Source organism: Oikopleura dioica, chromosome PAR (genome assembly GCF_907165135.1).
Source record: "Oikopleura dioica chromosome PAR, OKI2018_I68_1.0, whole genome shotgun sequence".
Taxonomy (NCBI): domain Eukaryota; kingdom Metazoa; phylum Chordata; class Appendicularia; order Copelata; family Oikopleuridae; genus Oikopleura; species Oikopleura dioica.
Genome location: NC_137293.1, coordinates 4,380,389 through 4,397,261, shown reverse-complemented (window position 1 = coordinate 4,397,261; position 16,873 = coordinate 4,380,389). Strand labels below are relative to the sequence as shown.

Sequence of the window (16,873 nt, the reverse complement as noted above, 5' to 3'; positions counted from 1 at the left end):
GACTTTCGCGAAGAAGACGAAGATCTGAATGATCGACCGATTCCAGTTGAGGAGATTCAAGAAAATCTACAAGAAGAAACCATTAGCCTAGAAAAACTCGAGCTGACGAATGATCCTGAAAGCTTTGATTCTGGTCGACCAGAATCGCCGAAGGTTCAGGAGCATTATGAAGAAGAAGATGTTCATGATCCAGAGTAAGTTACTGTTATTAAAAATAGTTTGATCATGCATCGGATATTCATATCTTCCCGAGATTGCGAATTTATAATGAAAACTAATGATAATAATTATTACTCGTCTGTTGAGCGCATTTTAAAATACGGCACCTTTCTTGCTTATGACAAAATTATGGTCTTTAAAAATTTCTTTAAGGCTTTTGAGTCCCCGAAGCGATCTGGCATTATCGGACATGGGAAGCGAAAGTTTCGTCGATCAGTCGATGAATCTCCCCACCGTCCTTCACGGAACAAAGAAATTCAAGTTTAAAGAAGTACTCGACGTCGCAAATAACATAGTCACATCAGCAATTGAAGAAGCCATTGATATTTTTGTCGAGGAAAATGCCGATTCCGGGACCGATTCTTTCAGCGAACAAATGGTAATTGAACGAACATAACTGACCATTCTAACATTCGCCCATTAAATCTTAACACTCATGTCTCCTAGGAAGAAGAACTGGAAGCCCTCGCCAGCCATTTGGTTGGCCGAGCTATTGGTTACGTCCACACCCAACTCACGCTCCCCTCATTTGACCTCTGAAAAGCAATATTGCTCAATGTTAATATAATATTAAGGAATTTCCTTTTCAAATTCTTTAACGATCTTCATCAGCCAAACAAGAACTGTTCATATTGTTGTATTTGCTTCTAATTGTATAAAAAAGCTTTCCAAGGGTTCAAATTTCTGAAAAAAACGCTTCAATTTCTCAACTCTCCATTTCTCTCCACTGAAGAACAAAAAAACTGTTCAAAAGTTGGCTGGCCCAACTCTTAATTGTATCCTTCTCTCTTTCTCTCTTTTTACCTCTTGTACAAATCAAACAATAAAATAAAGACATTAAAAACAGCAGCGATTGTGTTTATTCAATTTTAACTCCTACCACAGATAATTTGTTCGATTTGCTCTTGGATGAAATTTTCGTAATAAATCTTAATTGATTTCTAGAGCGATTTTCAAAAGGGACTTACAAGAGGAGCGAGGATTCCAAAGGCACATATGAATCCAATATTTGCCAAGAATAATCTCCTAGAAAAGGGAATTTGAGTGCGAAAGGTTCGGAAAGATCGAAGAAGCATGAAAATTGATGAATATCTGTAACCTGTAAGATTTTCTTTTTGAAAGCTCGAGATATTCTTTCGGATCCATTTGTCTACCAATTTCTGTTTTCGGCGGCTCGTCGACTAGCTCCTACGAAAGAACTGTCAGCTTGAAAAACCGCATGCAAATCTCACCTGAAGAACCGGAAACATTCTAGCTAGCGAAAGGTACAAAAACATCCCCGTCAACGCTGCGAAAAACTTCGCCTTCAGCGCCGCTTTTATGTGCATGTTCCTCAGCAACATGGCAATACAGACTCCTGGATAAATCGCTGACACCGACGCCAAGACCAGTGCATTTTCCCAAAAGTGGGAGAGGCCGGATTGCATCAAAATCACGGAGTTCCCAAGTTTTTGCTGAAAAAAGGGGATGAAAAAAAGCTGCCCTCTGTGAGGCTCGAACTCACGACCTTCAGATTATGAGACTGACGCGCTAACCAACTGCGCCAAAAAGGCTTGCGCCGCGGGGCAGAGCGCTTCAAATACCCTGCGGGCATTTTACAGAGCTCGTTTGATCCATTCCCTTGATGTTAATCTTACCGGTATCATTTTGAGCAACATGGCGAACAAGACAGAAAATCCCGCACCGATGTCGTCTTGCAACGTCAACGTGAATGCCATGCCTGAGTTACTTTTTAAAATCAGGGAGACACAGGGCCCCGTTCCAGACATAATCAGAGTGAAAGTGACAGTCACTGCGATTTACAGTCTGATTCTCACCTTCAATTAGGCATTCAAAGGCTGTTGTCAGCAGAATAACCCAAGCGACGGAGTCCACGTGCTTCCAGTTTTGCTCCATATTCGCCATGAATACCGTCTTTCTTGGAACCTAAAATTGATGATGGAAGAGGACCCTCGTCTTTTTTGAAGTACCTTAGGAGTTTCAGTAACAAGTCGCTGTATTCGATCAATCGTTATCGCATGATCCTGGGTCTTGACATAACTTGGGCGTCGAATTTTACCGATGATATTTGGCGCTCCTGCAACAGAAATCATCCCCATCTAAAATGCATTAGGTATTTGAAGAACTCTGTCAAGTTCATGTCTTTACCTTTGCTCCAGCGCCAATGGCAGATTTGGAATGAACGTTTTTCCTCGTGTTCCGTCTGTCAACTCGCCGAAAGTTGGCTGAGTTCTGATACTCATTCGCAAAAAGTAGCTGGATCATCTTGGCACAATTTAGCGTTGAAAAACGATGATATACCGAGACATACCTCCAAAAGAGGGTCATTATCTTTGATTCTATCGATTTCTTGGACTAAGATTTGCCAATTGATTTAGTCTTCTTTGAGTCAATACCACGAATTTATCACGAAAATAATACAAAGAAAAGAAGATAGAAGATTCAAGGTCAAAGTTCAAAAATTATAAAGTCTAAATTTTATCTTTGAAAAATACTGTTTTTCCTTTTGAACCCCTTATTGAGGTTATGCTTGCCGAAAAAAGGATGAACAAAGGACGATCCTTGAAATGGCTTTTAAATCCATCCCGAGACTTGGATAAAAAGGGCATCGAAAAATAATCTTTTTACCAAAAACAGACCTGAATATTCAAGAATCGAATCAAAGAAAATAACCCCCTTTTGGATGTCGTACACCAGAATCGAAAAGAAGTAGGAGACCGTCATCGTGCTCATGAAAGACGTGGCTCCTCCAACGTCGATTCTGTACAAGCCACATTCGTCTGTCGTTTTTCTAGTGCAAATTGCAAGGCAATTATGACGATCGACGATTGATCCGGCCCAGGCTCCCTGGTGGCAACTGTCGCAGGAGACGTTGTATGTCTGAAATTGCCCCTTCGCAGTGATAGGTAAAGTTGGAGTTAAACCTGGACATGGAGAAAGTGAAGACTTTCAGGAATGAATTGAAAAATGGTGACAGAAAACATGGTGCCCATCGCTAATGTGACGCCGAAAGTCATAAAATCGCCATACCACTTTTTATCTTCGATAAAGTGCAGGAGCAGACTGACCTTGCTCGTCGCCACGAATATTGTTGCTCCTACTATGCTGATAGTCTGAATGTTTTATTGGACGATATCGGATGGAAGGGCGTTTATTTACCCATATTAAACTGTCTGTATGACTGTCCTATCCCCGAAATCTTTAAATGAAAAAGAATCAATTCTTTATTGTCAAAAATTCTCTTCTATGATTTCAGTCCTGAAAGCAATTGCTATTTCCGACCTCATCCGTGCTGATCATCCTTTTTAAAAGTCCCTTTTTCTATCGATTTTGCTTCATTTTCAATTTTTTCGATTTTGAATTTACATTTCTTCAAATAAAAGAAAAAATATACACGAGTCAGTAGTCTCCTCTCTTGGTAATGAGGCGTAGCGGCGGGAATAAGTATGTATTAAATGTGCCTGTATATAATATTTTATCAAATCCAACGCGCAAAAAGCGCTGAGCCCGCCCTCTCCATGCTCATTCCCGTCACTAACATTAACCTTGATCCATGCAGACCTCTATATTTTCGTTCATACGACTTCAAAAACATCTCAAATAAATAAAAACGCTTCGACGAGCTTTTTAAGTAAAAAATGAAAGGTTTATTACAGTAACAGATAAGATGATAATATATACTTTATTCTTCGTAGAATGATCGTTTCGATACAGCATTAACTCCTCCAGATCTTAGGAAATTCATCAAGTCCTGCTTGTAGGCTCTCTGAAAGACAAAATTAAGGATATCTTCATTAAGACCGTTATTAGGGATTTCCTGGTCGGGGTCCTCCTTACCCTAACCCTAACCCTTACAAAGGGGCAAAGCTTCCCGGGACCCCCTCTTATGCCAAGCCTACCCCCCTCCAGTACCCCTCAGTATGTAGCCCCTCTAACTTACAGAGAGTCCAAAGTTTCTCATGTTTCCTTCGGTGGAGAAAGTAGCGGAAAAAGCAGAGCTGACGGTGAAGAGTTGAAAAACTTTCATTTTCTTTGTAGTTTTGTTGTTTGTTTTTCGGATTTGAAGATCTGATGTGAGATGACAGTAAGACAACCCCTTTTTATACCCGTCTGCATATTGGTCAAGAAGTAATCATTAATTCTTGACAGGGGACGCGTCTTAGTTTCTTTGCGCTCTTAAGATGCTCTAAATAAATTCATGCGTCTCTTTTGCATACTGATACGGAAATTGGTATCTCTGAGACATAATAAGCTACTGGTCCCCTTATTCACAGAGATAATGGATGCACGCACACTGATGGCTACACTTGAGATGTACAGGTTTTTCTGAATTTCAAGAGCGACTAAATTGGAGCCAGCAGGTACTTTTAGGCAGATTGATTTTCTCCGGTTGACACTCGCTTTAGACTACAGGTGATTTGCTGATGATATTTAGCATAATGCGGCAGTTTGCAGAATTTCTTGCCGATCTCCTTGAAAACTTGATAATCAAGGTAGCGCGCACCCGAAATTCTCTAGATAAAAGAGTGTTTCATCTTCGAGAGTTGAAAAGACGTGCCGCAGGAGATGATCCAAGCCGATCTAGAGCGCTATCGTTTCCTCAGGTGACGTAAACCGGCCAATAGTAGTGCATATTCATTTCCAGATTTTTGAGAAACAGATGAGCTCCTCTTTCATTTCACCACTTCACACAGATCACTCACACAAGAGTCTTCCTATTTTCACTAACGAGAGATGATACCCGTTTACTACCCTTCACAGCAATTTTGCGGCTGCTCAATGTCTCAGGAAGAGAATTTCGAGGCAATCTACACAGAGTATCGAGCCACTCAGCCACGAGTTCCTGCGCGAGCTCCCCCGCGTCAGCAGTTTTTTGTCATGCGAAAAAGAGGAGAAACAAGCATTCGCTCTTCGGTCTACAGTTCCGCTGTCCATTACAGATCGAGAAGCTTCTTCAGTGAGAGTGATGATGTCCATCCCCTTCCTCCAGTTCGGCCACCCCTACCGGATCATGTTTTGCAACGAGCGCCGAGGGCGTTGTCTAGCAGACAGGCAACGCCGCATCCTGATGACGAGGAAGAAGAGCAGCATAATTTGCTCACTCCGGAACGAAGCGATTCCGAGCGGTCGGAGAATCCTAACAAAGAATTTAATGAGGTACGGAGTTCTTCTCTTTAAAAAAAATGATGGTTTTTAGGAAGATGCAGTTCGTACTCTGTACATAACCGGGCTTCCAAGAGACGTAAAACATCGAGAAATTCGAGTTCTCTTCCGGACCATACCTGGTAAGTCTGATTTGTACCAAAGCCGTATTTTCTACTGATTTTTAGAATACGAGGGGGTCATGATCTCCGCTCCGCCACCCAACAAACCTGATGGACACCCGATCGCTTTCGCAACTTTCAGGACCGTAGCAGCAGCAAAATCGGCAATGGACGAGTTTAACGGATTCCAGCTTGATCAGAACATCAACATGTACCTGAGAATCGAGTTCGCAAAGGTAATTTACAGCTTTATATGAAAAGTAACCCGCGTTTTCTAGGCTAACACGAGAAACCCGAACGACCAACGAAACAACCGTCAGCCTGATGGATCATGTGGCTTTTCTCATTCACCAACAGTTTCTCCTTTTAGTCAACCTGGTTCTCCACAAGAGCCTGTTGTTCCTCTTCTTCGGCCTGCGCATGTCTACCCCGCCCCGGATCATTTTGCTCCTCAAATGATGCCTTCTGTCTTTCCGCCCGTTTTCTGGTAAATTCAGCTTATCAAATCTTTCTCTTATTTTTTCTAGCGTCTACGTCACGAATATCAAGCCAGGAGTGAGCCAAGCCGAGCTAGAACGCGCCTTGAGCATCTTTCCCGGAATCGCCATTGCCGGACTATCCATGTAAGAATGTCTTCTTCTATCATTTCATAATCTGACTTTTCTAGCACTGAATCCTGGCTTTGCTTACAGAGCACCTCGTCACAGGCGCTGATGTATGCGGCTGACTGTATCGACCGAAAATGCATTGTGAACAACGTCGACGTCGGTGACCCACCTGGATTGAAAGTCCAAGAAGTCTTCAGCAGCTGATTTTTACCCCTTCACTGTTTTATCATTTGCTTTTTCCATTATTTTGTTCATTTATCTATCCATTTTCGTCATTATTTTTTCGTGCACTTCTCAATTTATCACATTTTTCACTGTTTCAATAACCACTACCATTTACTGTATTATACAGTATTTGTGTTTAATCTGCTCTTATCAAAAATAAAAGAAAAACACAAAATCCTTACCCGAAGTTTATTTTATCTTGGTAATATAAAAATTATCAGAAAACATGCTGAAATCAAATAGAAGACGGAAAATCTCAGAATGCAGAAGAACAAATATTGGCAACTCCCATTAGAACCAACAAAACCAGTACTTTTATAATCTCGCTTACAGTTCATTTTGCATATGAGAGAATCTCAGATGACAAAGGACAATTATGAAGCAGTTAACTCAGGCTTCTTCGGTAATTTTAGCCTTTGAGAAAGAATTAATAACTTTGATTAAAGAGTCGAGCATTCCAAAATTTGAAGACGCGCTGAAAACTTTCGAAAAGCCCGACTACTACGATGATAAATTATTTCACGAAGGCCGCGAGTTTTATCGGAAATACAAAGGTGCTTGCATTTTCAGTATGGCCTTGTCCGTTGTGGCAGGGCATGTTTTTGAAAATGTAACGAAAGTGATGGTTTTTACGAAGAGAACTGAAACTTCAAGAAGGTACTAAGCAAGAATCATTCCTTACAGAAGGTGAATTTTTTCTAGCGCTTTCTGGCGGTATTGGAAGACCGCTGAGCGGGTTAACAGCTGGCTTGTCGACGATGTCTTTGACAGTTCAACAAAAGGTCACCGTGAAATTCTCAACACTGTTCGAATCCACAAAGCCGTCGCGAAGAAAATCAACAAGGAAGAGGCAGCGCCAAAAAGCCACGTTTGGGTATCCCAATCAGACATGGCCCACGTCTTGGTCGGTTTTGCCGGGCCAATTGTAGTTGCACCCAGATTTTTCGGGATTCAAGATGAGAATGAGCTGGTGGCGTATTTGCATACTTGGCGAGTTTTGGGACATTTGCTTGGAATTGATGATCAGTACAATCCTTTTGTGGGAAATTTATTGGCGATCCAGGTAAAGCTGGTTGACTCTTCCTTGATTTTACTTTTGATAAGACGACAATAACGAAGCTGTATTGCTTCGTTGGCGTCCCTGGCGCAGCGAATCCTCCTGAAAACTTCCATCATCATACTGATATGATCTGCGAATGGGCTGGATCGAAAAATGCGATCATGATGTACGGACTCGACGCTCATGATGAAGTCTATCGCAAGACCGGCATCAAACCAGGTCTGAAATCGAATGAAATTGAAAACGTAAAATTCTCGTAGACAAGAAGCAATTAAAGGCAGCGAAAAAGAGATTCAAGCTGGAAACTTTTGGAGATTATTTCCAGTACTACCACTTGATGATTGTATTCCAGTACCTTTACACCTTCTGGTTTGTAAGATTTGTCATCAACGATGTTCTTTACAATCGTAAGTTTTTCCATGACGGAATAGTTTGCTCAAACATACTGTACTTCAGCATACTCTTCTATCATTCTTGCGTACGTCTCCATCTGGACGAATGAACTTCTCCGCTACTTCAATTTTTCTTCAAGTTCAAAGAGCAAAATTCAATAAAATCTTCATTAGATCATTCTTCATTCGACACTGCAAAATTATTTGTAAGAGAAGCTACTGTATCCACGGACCTCTTTTCCGAGATCCAATTAAGCAAAAGCCGCGTCAGATGTCAATTTATCGGAGTATCAGGGATGCAACCGCTCGAGTTGAAAATTGGTAACTGGCATTGAATTCGGCAAGAAAGTGCCGATACTTGTCGCGCCACTTGGTAAAAATCTCGGCGCTTGCGACAAAACGCCGATTGTTTAAAATCAGAGTTGACAAGCACGAAGCAAAAGTAGAAGTCGGGCTTGAGAGAGATGTTTTCGTTTTTAGCTGAAGGGAGTCAGCATCAATGCTCGCGGAATAATTCTGTTAAAGAGAGACGAAGTTAAGTGTTCATCAAACATAGATAACGATCCTTAGAGAATAACAGCGCTATCTGGTATAATCTTTATAGAAAAAGAAGGCGTCGTTGTTGAACACTGTTAAAAGAAGCATAAGCTTGAGCCACTCAAAATCTCGAAGACGTAAGTAATGGAATCCGCCATAAATCGCCATACCAACTTTATTAAAATTTATTTGATAATCAAACTTTTTAAAATTTTTTATTTAAAAAAATCTCGAGGAAATTTTGTAGAGACATGAAATTTGAGATATTTTTTCTTGTCCCCGAATAGGATTAACATCGTTGTTTGTCCTACAAAGGGCCTGTCGTCAGAAGCTTATTACTATTTATTTCTAAAAACGTGTGCAGTGCCTCAATCATTTATTTCCTCGACCCCCGGAGGACCTGTTCGTTAGGTTTTTTGCTACTCACAATATGCCGCGAATAAATAATTCAACACGGGTAAGGCCGTCGGACTGCTCCTTTCAATATATTTTCTGTTCTAATTCGTAAAATTCCTTCCTTTTTCTTCTTTTGATTTTCTTGAGGAAAAGGCTTTTGATTTGATTTTGAAGATTTTTTTGAGACGAAAATTTATTAACTCTCTTTTTTTCATGTCTTTTTGGAATAAATTAAATAAAAATGAGAGTCAATAAAGAAGACACTTGAGATGAACTTTCAACTGCTTAATAGGGGAATAACGGAATAATATATGACCAAAATAAGCCCTAAGGCATGTGCAGGACGAAGAGCGAGACTAAGATAAAATTGGATTAGAGAAGCTAATTCGGTTCGATCTTCACAGTGTCGGGGCCCGGACGCAGCTCTGGGCGGCATTTAGCCTGAAAGGGTTGGGGGCTCGAATCGGACATTATAAACATTCAAAAGCATCAAACAGATATATCAAACAGAGAAAGAAAGGGGAGAAGAAAAGTAAAGAGAAAAAATGTTTGGGATACGCGCGGGAATGTACTCCGCTTTTGACAAAAACTTGTCCAAATCACAGTGTATGAAAATGACTGTAGAAATGACTTTTTTCTGATTGTTTTTCTAGTAACGCTTTCGAAAATCGACTTCAGTCCGACGCGACAAAGCTGTAAGAGCCCAAGGAATGGATGAAACTTTCAGATTTTCATTTTGCTCAATTTTTGTCCTCTTCATCCGTTTTTTAGACAGCTCAGCCAGCATGAACTCTCTCAAATGAGCCAAGGATCGGGTAAACAATCGCGACTTGCAATAAAAATGGATGAACTTGTCAAGATTTATTTAATTGACAGTCATAACGCCACTGATTTATGACCACGAAATACCCTGGAATAAGGATTTGCTGTTGTGAATGTCTCGGGACTCCGACTTGAATTGGATTTGGCCGGGATTGAGGAGCGCTATCCAGAGACTATTTTTGCTGATCCAGGTAGATAATCCTTCAATTTTAGTAACGAGCTTTTTTGCAGCGTTCAATAAATACTGGGACGGCCAAGAATTCTTTCTCGATCGCCATCGAAACTCGTTCGAAGTCATTGCAAATTGGCTCTCGATCGGAGGCGAGCTAGTTTGCCCCGATACGATTCCAATTGATGTTTTTCTTTATGAAATTTCATTCTACCAGCTGCCTGTTCCTGCGATCGAAGATTTTCTTCGGAATGAAGGCTTGCTCATGGAAAAAGAGGAAGAAGTCAAAAACCTGGTTAGAAAAACAAGTATTCAAGTAGTAGATCGAACATTTTTCAGACGACAAGAATGAAGATCTGGACACTTTTCGAAAATCCAACGAGTTCAACTCTTGCAAAAATCATTTCTTCCCTATCCATTCTTGCAATTGTCGTGTCGACCACGCTTTTCTGCATCGAAACTCTTCCAGGAATCAGTAAAACTGCAGAAGACGGGGAATCTTGCTCGACAAGTGTGATCGCGATGTATTCCATCGAGAGCATTTGTGTTGTCTGGTTTATCATCGAGCTTTCTTTGCGACTTCTTTGCGGTAAAAAGCAAATCGGAGAACCCAAAGCTAACGATTTTTATTCTAGCGCCTTCTTGGAGATCGTTTATCGCCGATATCATGAACATAATCGATTTTCTCGCGATTTTACCTTGGCTCTTCAGAACCATTCTCGGAATAAGCACCTGTAATGGATCCGAAGCGCATCATAACTACGTCGTCATTTTCATGCTGCGAATATTGAGAATAACCAGAGCTTTTCGAGTTCTGAAGCTTTCAAGAAACGATTCAAACTACTCCCGAATCGCGGAAAAATGGAAAAGATTGAATCGATTGAAAGATATTCCCGAGGGCTGAGAATTCTAGGAGAAACTCTGAGAAGATCAGCGAGGGTTCTCACTCTTTTGGTCATGTTCCAGATGGTTTTGGCCGTGACTTTTGCTTCGTTTGTTTTTCACATGGATGCGGAATATCAGTATGAGGCTGAACTTTTTGATGATCAAATTTACCTTTCTAGTGACCGTGAAAATTCGATTAAATCAATCCCCGATGGTATTTGGTGGGCAATAATAACCATGTGCACGGTTGGATATGGTGACGTCGTGCCTATTTCGTTGGCGGGAAAGATCAGGTGACCACATCTTCTTGAGGATAAGGCTCTAACAATTTTAGTGGGGCGTTTTGCGCAATGATGGGCATTCTTTGCATGTCTTTCCCCGTCCCCGTTTTCGTCTCGCACTTCAACTATCCTGGGCTCGGCAACCTGAGTACAGGGTCAGGGTCAGGGTTCGAAAAATTTTTCTCGATATTTACTCAGGAACTCAGGTCAGGGTTTCTCACTCAGTCAGGTACTCAGGGTACTCAGTCAGGCCTGCTCAGACTCAGGAACTCAGGTCAGGGTCAGGTGCCTGACTCAGGCCAAAACACAGGGTTTTTTCGACAGATGAAAATTTTAATAATTTCATTTTCCAAGATAACATATAACCTATAATCACAAATCTCCCATAAGATGGAAAATCACTGCATTTTGACCCCCTTGACGTTGCAAATTGACCCTTTTTTGTGCTTTTTTAGCTTACTCAGGCCCTGTGTGAGCAACTCAGGCCTGTCTTTCAACTCAGGTCAGGGTCAGGCTTAGGGTTTTTTTTCTCGAGCCTCGATTTTACTCAGGCACACAGGTCAGGGCCTGTGTACTCAGTACTCAGGGGACTGACTCAGGGTTTTACTCAGGTCAGATTGCCGAGCCCAGCAACTATCTTTACAACCAGCAAAAAGTAGGCTGCAAATTTCGACCGGAAGATTTCATGGTCGTTGATGGAAAAGAACCAGATTTCGACAAGTTTGAAAACGTCATTCTTCCGAGCATTCTCCAAGCAAAAGCTGCTGCAGCTAGGGCGACTGGCGAGACTTTTGATAATTATTCTGGCGGCCAAAGAGGTCGATAGCCTGTCTTTTTTCCTCTCTGTACATAGTTTTAAAAGTTCAAGAAAGGATTCTGTAAATATGAACTGAAATCAGCATATTTACGACTGATTTTTAAGTTGAGAAAAGTTGATTTATTAAATAATAATAGTACTTTTTCGAAAGCTAAAGTCAGTACGCAGAACTTATCCTAAAACTTTAAATTAATAATAAGAAAAAAATGTAAAATTGAGGTAAGCAGAGCAGAATTTTCAAAATAAACGAAACACTGTTTGAAAACTTATTTGGAACGAATAGTACGCAGGAATTTTTTTTTCTTGTCTGAATGAGCTTTTTTGTCTTTTGTTTTATACAGAATGATGGCGGAAAAGAGAGAAAGAGAGATTTGTTGAAGATTCGTTGAAGTTGATGATGTTTTTTTGGCAAAATTAAGATATTTTTTGTTAAATAAGCTGGTTGCATTTTCGTTTAAATAATTATTGCTCTTGGGAGGTTCCGGAAATGTTGGAAGTAGTTCGGTAGCGACGGCCTGTTTCGGTATTTGTCCGAGGGTCCGCTAAAATTGAATTGAAAGAGAGAAAAGGAAGGTGAGTACCTTCAACGCTGATTCTAGAGTTGCTCTTCCACGGGAGCTCGGTTTGTGCTAGTACGAGAGTATCATCATCGTTTTTGGCAGTTATGTTTCCGTTCACTTCGGGCGATTCTGTTCGCGATAAGTCTAAAAATACAAGTCAGTACTAGGATATCTCATGAGAAAACCTGTGCTTGTGTAATCAATATTCAGCGTTATTCCTTCATCCGGCGACTCAGGACTTCCATCCGCCACGATTTCAACTAAATCCTCTTCTTCTACAATATCATCCACTAGAAATTACAGTAAAGTCAAGCTATCGAATAATGAATCATACTTTTCTCAAGACCCTTCTTTTTCAGAGCGCGTTCACTTTCTGTTTCAACCAAATCGCCAGCGACTTTTTCGTATCGGCCCTTTTTCTTCGGGTCTTTTGAGTTTTTGTGATACTAAAGAAGCACGCTTTAGTCCTTGAAAATGCTGAGAAGAGGATGATAGATGGAAAAGAGAAAGAGAAAGAGGAAAGCAAGGAAGAGAATGAGAGTTGAGATGAATAGAAACTAATCAGAGTAGTGTCGAAATCGTGAATAGACACTATTTGGTGAGTCTGATCCCAATGTAAAAGTTGCTCCTTCTGTCGCTCGGCGAGGTGGATCCTTTACTCGTTTCGACAGATGCTTTTAGCGCTAGAGATTCGTCTGAGCGAACCGTTCCTGTGATGTCTGTGAGACTGAAGAATCATCAAAAGCATCCATCGCTGATGGTCTACGGTCGTAGAAAGCACTTGGCAGTGTGAGATAGTTTTTTTCTACAATCGGTAAACAGTCGTCTTATAAAGGGATGAAGCAATAAAGACTCATATTTCGAATTTTCATCCTAAGCCCGTCCTTTAGAAAGATCTTCTTCGTAAGTCGTCGTGAGCGTTCTTTGGCGCTTCTTACTTCCTAACCGCAAGCTATGTGAGCGGTACAATCTTACCACGGAATTTTTCAAAGAAAGAAAAAGGCTTTCATTGAAGTTTTAAAGAAAGATTCCTTGATTCTTCCTAGAAGAAATGAGAAGAGAGATGAAGAAGAAAATAGTGAAATATGAGAGAATGAAAGGAGAAGAATGGTTTTGAAGCTGTTATTTTACCTGTATTTTCCTTCTGAAAAAGATCTCTTGTTTCTGGTGGCAGATTTTGGACTCGGCAGGGATGTGACCGCGACGAGTACGGAGCATTTCGTGCGTCTTCATGTTCTGTCTCGTTGGGTACAAATGATCCTGAACGACAAATATTCAGGAGGTTCTTTTTTCAAAGACTTTTGTCTTACGACAAGCATATGGTGAAGGTTTGCGTCGTGCTTGACTTTGATGCATTCCTTCTTGTCGAATTTGCCCAGATCTGCGTTTTCATCGAGGTTCAGTCGAAGATTGGAAGAAGAGGAGTCTTGAGGGTTCATGTCTGGCAAGGAATTGCCCTGAAGCATGAGTTCGGCGAGTTTCTGCTCGGAACGATTGAGCATGATTCCCGTATCGGCTTTGTTGATGATTTTTGTCGCGTCTCGGAGGTTCATCCTGAACATTGTTAAGAGGGGTGGAGAGAAATGGGAGGGAAGAAACCTGTGGTAGATGTCTAAAATCTCTTGATCGGCGAGTCGCCAAGCATCTCTCGTGAAGATCGGATTGATTCGCTTCGCGTTGAATTCAGAGAGCTAGAAATGGGTCAACTGCTGGTTCAAGAAAGGAAGAAACCTTATGCATCCACCAATGCATGCCATGATGTCCAATGACATCTTCAATTCCGCTGACAACATGATCAATAGCTCGATAAACCACTTCTTCATCCATTCCTCGTTTCTCCGCATCGCCTTTTTTGACATTGAGCCATTCTACGATCGGCCCAACAGAAGCACCTACGAAACAATTGCTTGAAAAAGGGAGGGGAAGATGGCCAAACCTTGGATGAAGGAAGTGAAGAAAATAACCACGAGGCAGGCACAAAGCATGACGTTGATTTGCGGGACGAGCTGGATCGAGGTCAGTTTTGTAAGAGCAAAGGCGATTCCTCCTCGAAGACCTCCGTATGCCATGACAAACTGATCGACTAGGAGTTTGTCAGGACTGTTTGCTAGTAAACGAGCAAGGTACCTTTTCCAATTGGCTCCAATCTTCCTTTATTCAAAAGATAAGTGAGCCCATAAACAGACATGAACCGATAAACTGTGATGAACAAAACCGTCCAGAAAACGAAGCCAGTATTCCAATGAATCCAAAAGTCCGAAATTGCGGAGATTCCGAGGAACATAAAGATCGTAATCTAAATAAGTGTTTGCTAGGCTATCTCGTAAATTTCGCGTCAACTTTACCTCGCAAATATTAGCCACCATCTTCATGCCGTATTTAACGGTCGTGTGCGATTTGCCAGAAATATTGTGCTCGACATAAGAGATCATCGTGAAGCCGCAAAATACGATCGAGAGAATGGCGGAAAAATCGACGCATTCTGCAGTCAAATACGCGATGTAGCAGACGATGAAAACGAATGTCGGTTCAATGATTCGAACATGGATGGTGTACCTGAAAAATCAAAAAATAAAATGAATCAACAAATATATCTAACGTCCACCTAAACTAGCCACGGATTACTGTTTCTTACTTTGTAATAAATGCTCCAAAGAAGCCAAAAACTATCCCCAAAAGAGTTCCTCCTCCGGCAACGACAAAGAATTTCAGAACAGCACGAAAAATATTCGTAGCATTTACAGATCCTTCCGGCATTTCCAAAAACGATTCGTACACTAGGAAATCGCAGTTGATACCAAACTAACTTACACTTTATTACCTTTATACAGAACGACAGCAACACCATCGTTGAGCAGTGATTCGCCAAAGACGCAAATGTAGAGGACCACGTTGACATGTATCTCTTCAAAGACAGCGATGACAGCTACGGGATCGACAGCGCAAATGATCGTGCCAAAAGCAAACATTCCAAAATGCCCATCGGACGGTCGTGTGAATCGTCCAGGCCGGGCATCAATCCTCCTGAAAAAGAAAGAATCACACCGAATTCCTTGCTCTTGAAAGAGCGAAAAAGCATCTTGCGGCTTTTGATTAAAAAAAGACTCCGTAACTCTCAAAAAGGAACCAAATTTTCTACTTTAAGCGCCCGAAAATTGTACCTTTGTACACTCCGTAAAGAGAAAGACCAGTGGCAAAGGAGTTAAGAAGCGTGCCTATGATTGCATAAGTCAGAATTGTTCCGATGTTGTTGAAAAAGGCATCTTTCGGCATAAAATATCCGGCTTCGAGAACGATCGGCGGCAAAATAATGAGAAAGAACGTATGCGGCGTGAACAAGTGCTCCGCAATCGTCAGAAAGTCGTTGTGATTGCTCTGAAAACAGCGAATGTATACAGCGATATTTGCGGATAAACTTACATCATCCCTGACCGCGTAGATAATGCCGCCGACAATGAGCCCAAGGCAAATTAGAAGACAGCATTCAGGCACGCGCGGGGCGACTCTATTCGCGTAATGGAAGCCGATCTTGGCGATTCCAGCGAAAAGAATCCAAAGCGAAATCACCAGCGGGATTTTCACCTCATCCCAGTTCAAGCCGATGATCGGCAGGAGCTCTTTTTTCAACAGTCAAAAAAGCTTCTTTTCAAAAATAATTGGAAAAATGGGAAAAAGCTCCTCCCGGCTTTTGAGCCTCAAAAAATGAATAATATTTCAATTTCAAAAGCCGCAAGCGGCTTCCTCTTCAAGATTCTCCACTATCAAGTCGATAAGGTAAGTTCTTGACTGTTTCCTGACGTTTCTTCCATTCTGGCTCTTTATTTTTTCTGTTTTTTCTTTCTTTTTCGATCCTTTTTCTTGTTCGAGAAGAATTTCCACCGCCTTGCGCTATATAATCGATATCATTTTCTCTAAAAAACGAAAACTGATAATTGAGCAGTGAATACAGGGACACAGAAAAGGGGCAAATACAAGAGCCAAGAATGCAATCACTTGAGTTCTAGAAGCAAATACAAGCAAGGATAGAAACAAACAATCGCCGCGACAATTTTTGATGTTTTTAGAAAAGTTCAAGTGGCAGCTTCGTTTTCTCTTTCTTTCTAGTTCAAGGGGCGAAGGTAGAAATGATGTAAAATTGGAAGAAAAATGATTATTGTGGGAATTTCCTGTATAAATCCTGTTAGAAGTTTTTTATTGCTTCTCATGGTTAGGCAAATACTGCCCTGGCAGTTTTAGTGATATGGAAATGCGCAAATATTACTGTATTTACAGGCATTTACAGTCATTTTTCAATCAGGCATTTTCTCGTTTGAAAAAATGGTAAATTTGTGCGTTCTCTAGGTTGCTGAAAATCAATCAAAACCCGATCCAGTAAAATAATCTCTTTTTGGTCGAAAAGGCTGAAAAGGGTTCAATATCTCATTGTTCAAATTGAACTGCTTTATCCGGCTGATCACGTGACCAAGGCCGCTCTCGCCGATTTTGCTAACGAAAGTTGGCTTAACCGGCTTTTCTTTCTTATTTTGAAAGTTCTGGCTGTAACTGTAATTGTTACTGTATCTGACGCTGAAAAACTCGTTCTCTCTTACTGAAGCCAAATTACTGTAAAGAGCAAATGGAGCATCTCCCTCAAGTTTG

General features: G+C 41.1%; 4 protein-coding genes and 1 non-coding gene across 5 annotated transcripts; 3 read left to right on the top strand and 2 right to left on the bottom strand.

Annotated features, from left to right (window-relative positions):
* Positions 1 to 1,698: 1,698 nt before the first annotated feature.
* Positions 1,699 to 1,772, bottom strand: TRNAM-CAU (transfer RNA methionine (anticodon CAU)). The gene has a single exon. It is a non-coding gene; the product is annotated as a tRNA-Met (tRNA).
* A 3,018-nt stretch (positions 1,773 to 4,790) lies between these two features.
* On the top strand, positions 4,791 to 6,455 carry LOC145703708 (uncharacterized). Its single transcript, XM_081781098.1, has 6 exons — positions 4,791 to 5,376; positions 5,417 to 5,504; positions 5,550 to 5,719; positions 5,762 to 5,970; positions 6,011 to 6,106; positions 6,151 to 6,455. The coding sequence occupies exons 1-6, from the start codon at positions 4,954 to 4,956 to the stop codon at positions 6,293 to 6,295; spliced, it is 1,131 nt and encodes a 376-aa protein (XP_081637224.1). The 5' UTR covers positions 4,791 to 4,953; the 3' UTR covers positions 6,296 to 6,455.
* A 194-nt stretch (positions 6,456 to 6,649) lies between these two features.
* Positions 6,650 to 7,949, top strand: LOC145703901 (uncharacterized). Its single transcript, XM_081781299.1, has 6 exons — positions 6,650 to 6,719; positions 6,763 to 6,973; positions 7,019 to 7,379; positions 7,421 to 7,595; positions 7,637 to 7,783; positions 7,833 to 7,949. Exons 1-6 carry the CDS (start codon positions 6,662 to 6,664, stop codon positions 7,928 to 7,930), a joined length of 1,050 nt encoding a protein of 349 aa, XP_081637425.1. The 5' UTR covers positions 6,650 to 6,661; the 3' UTR covers positions 7,931 to 7,949.
* A 1,551-nt stretch (positions 7,950 to 9,500) lies between these two features.
* Positions 9,501 to 10,596, top strand: LOC145701353 (potassium voltage-gated channel protein Shaker-like). The gene is made up of 5 exons (XM_081778573.1): positions 9,501 to 9,516; positions 9,622 to 9,714; positions 9,755 to 9,987; positions 10,032 to 10,281; positions 10,328 to 10,596. Exons 1-5 carry the CDS (start codon positions 9,501 to 9,503, stop codon positions 10,594 to 10,596), a joined length of 861 nt encoding a protein of 286 aa, XP_081634699.1.
* Positions 10,597 to 11,817: 1,221 nt separating this feature from the next.
* LOC145701352 (sodium/hydrogen exchanger 5-like) lies at positions 11,818 to 16,521 on the bottom strand. The gene is given in 17 exon segments (XM_081778572.1): positions 11,818 to 12,217; positions 12,257 to 12,379; positions 12,421 to 12,525; positions 12,570 to 12,681; positions 13,367 to 13,495; positions 13,546 to 13,789; positions 13,835 to 13,926; positions 13,967 to 14,127; positions 14,172 to 14,318; positions 14,363 to 14,531; positions 14,581 to 14,791; positions 14,871 to 15,012; positions 15,057 to 15,197; positions 15,200 to 15,259; positions 15,397 to 15,610; positions 15,656 to 15,852; positions 16,497 to 16,521. Coding segments are annotated over 17 exon segments (2,352 nt in total). The 3' UTR covers positions 11,818 to 12,137.
* Positions 16,522 to 16,873: the final 352 nt, after the last annotated feature.

Coding starts and splice junctions, on each gene's coding strand:
- LOC145703708 (XM_081781098.1), top strand. CDS start 4,954: ATGATACCCGTTTACTACCCTTCACAGCAATTTTGCGGCTGCTCAATG. Junction 5,971..6,010: donor GTCTTTCCGCCCGTTTTCTG/GTAAATTCAGCT, acceptor TATTTTTTCTAG/CGTCTACGTCACGAATATCA. Junction 6,107..6,150: donor GCCATTGCCGGACTATCCAT/GTAAGAATGTCT, acceptor TGACTTTTCTAG/CACTGAATCCTGGCTTTGCT.
- LOC145703901 (XM_081781299.1), top strand. CDS start 6,662: ATGAGAGAATCTCAGATGACAAAGGACAATTATGAAGCAGTTAACTCA. Junction 6,974..7,018: donor AGAACTGAAACTTCAAGAAG/GTACTAAGCAAG, acceptor AATTTTTTCTAG/CGCTTTCTGGCGGTATTGGA. Junction 7,784..7,832: donor CAACGATGTTCTTTACAATC/GTAAGTTTTTCC, acceptor ACTGTACTTCAG/CATACTCTTCTATCATTCTT.
- LOC145701353 (XM_081778573.1), top strand. Junction 9,988..10,031: donor AGGAAGAAGTCAAAAACCTG/GTTAGAAAAACA, acceptor AACATTTTTCAG/ACGACAAGAATGAAGATCTG. Junction 10,282..10,327: donor TTCTTTGCGACTTCTTTGCG/GTAAAAAGCAAA, acceptor TTTTTATTCTAG/CGCCTTCTTGGAGATCGTTT.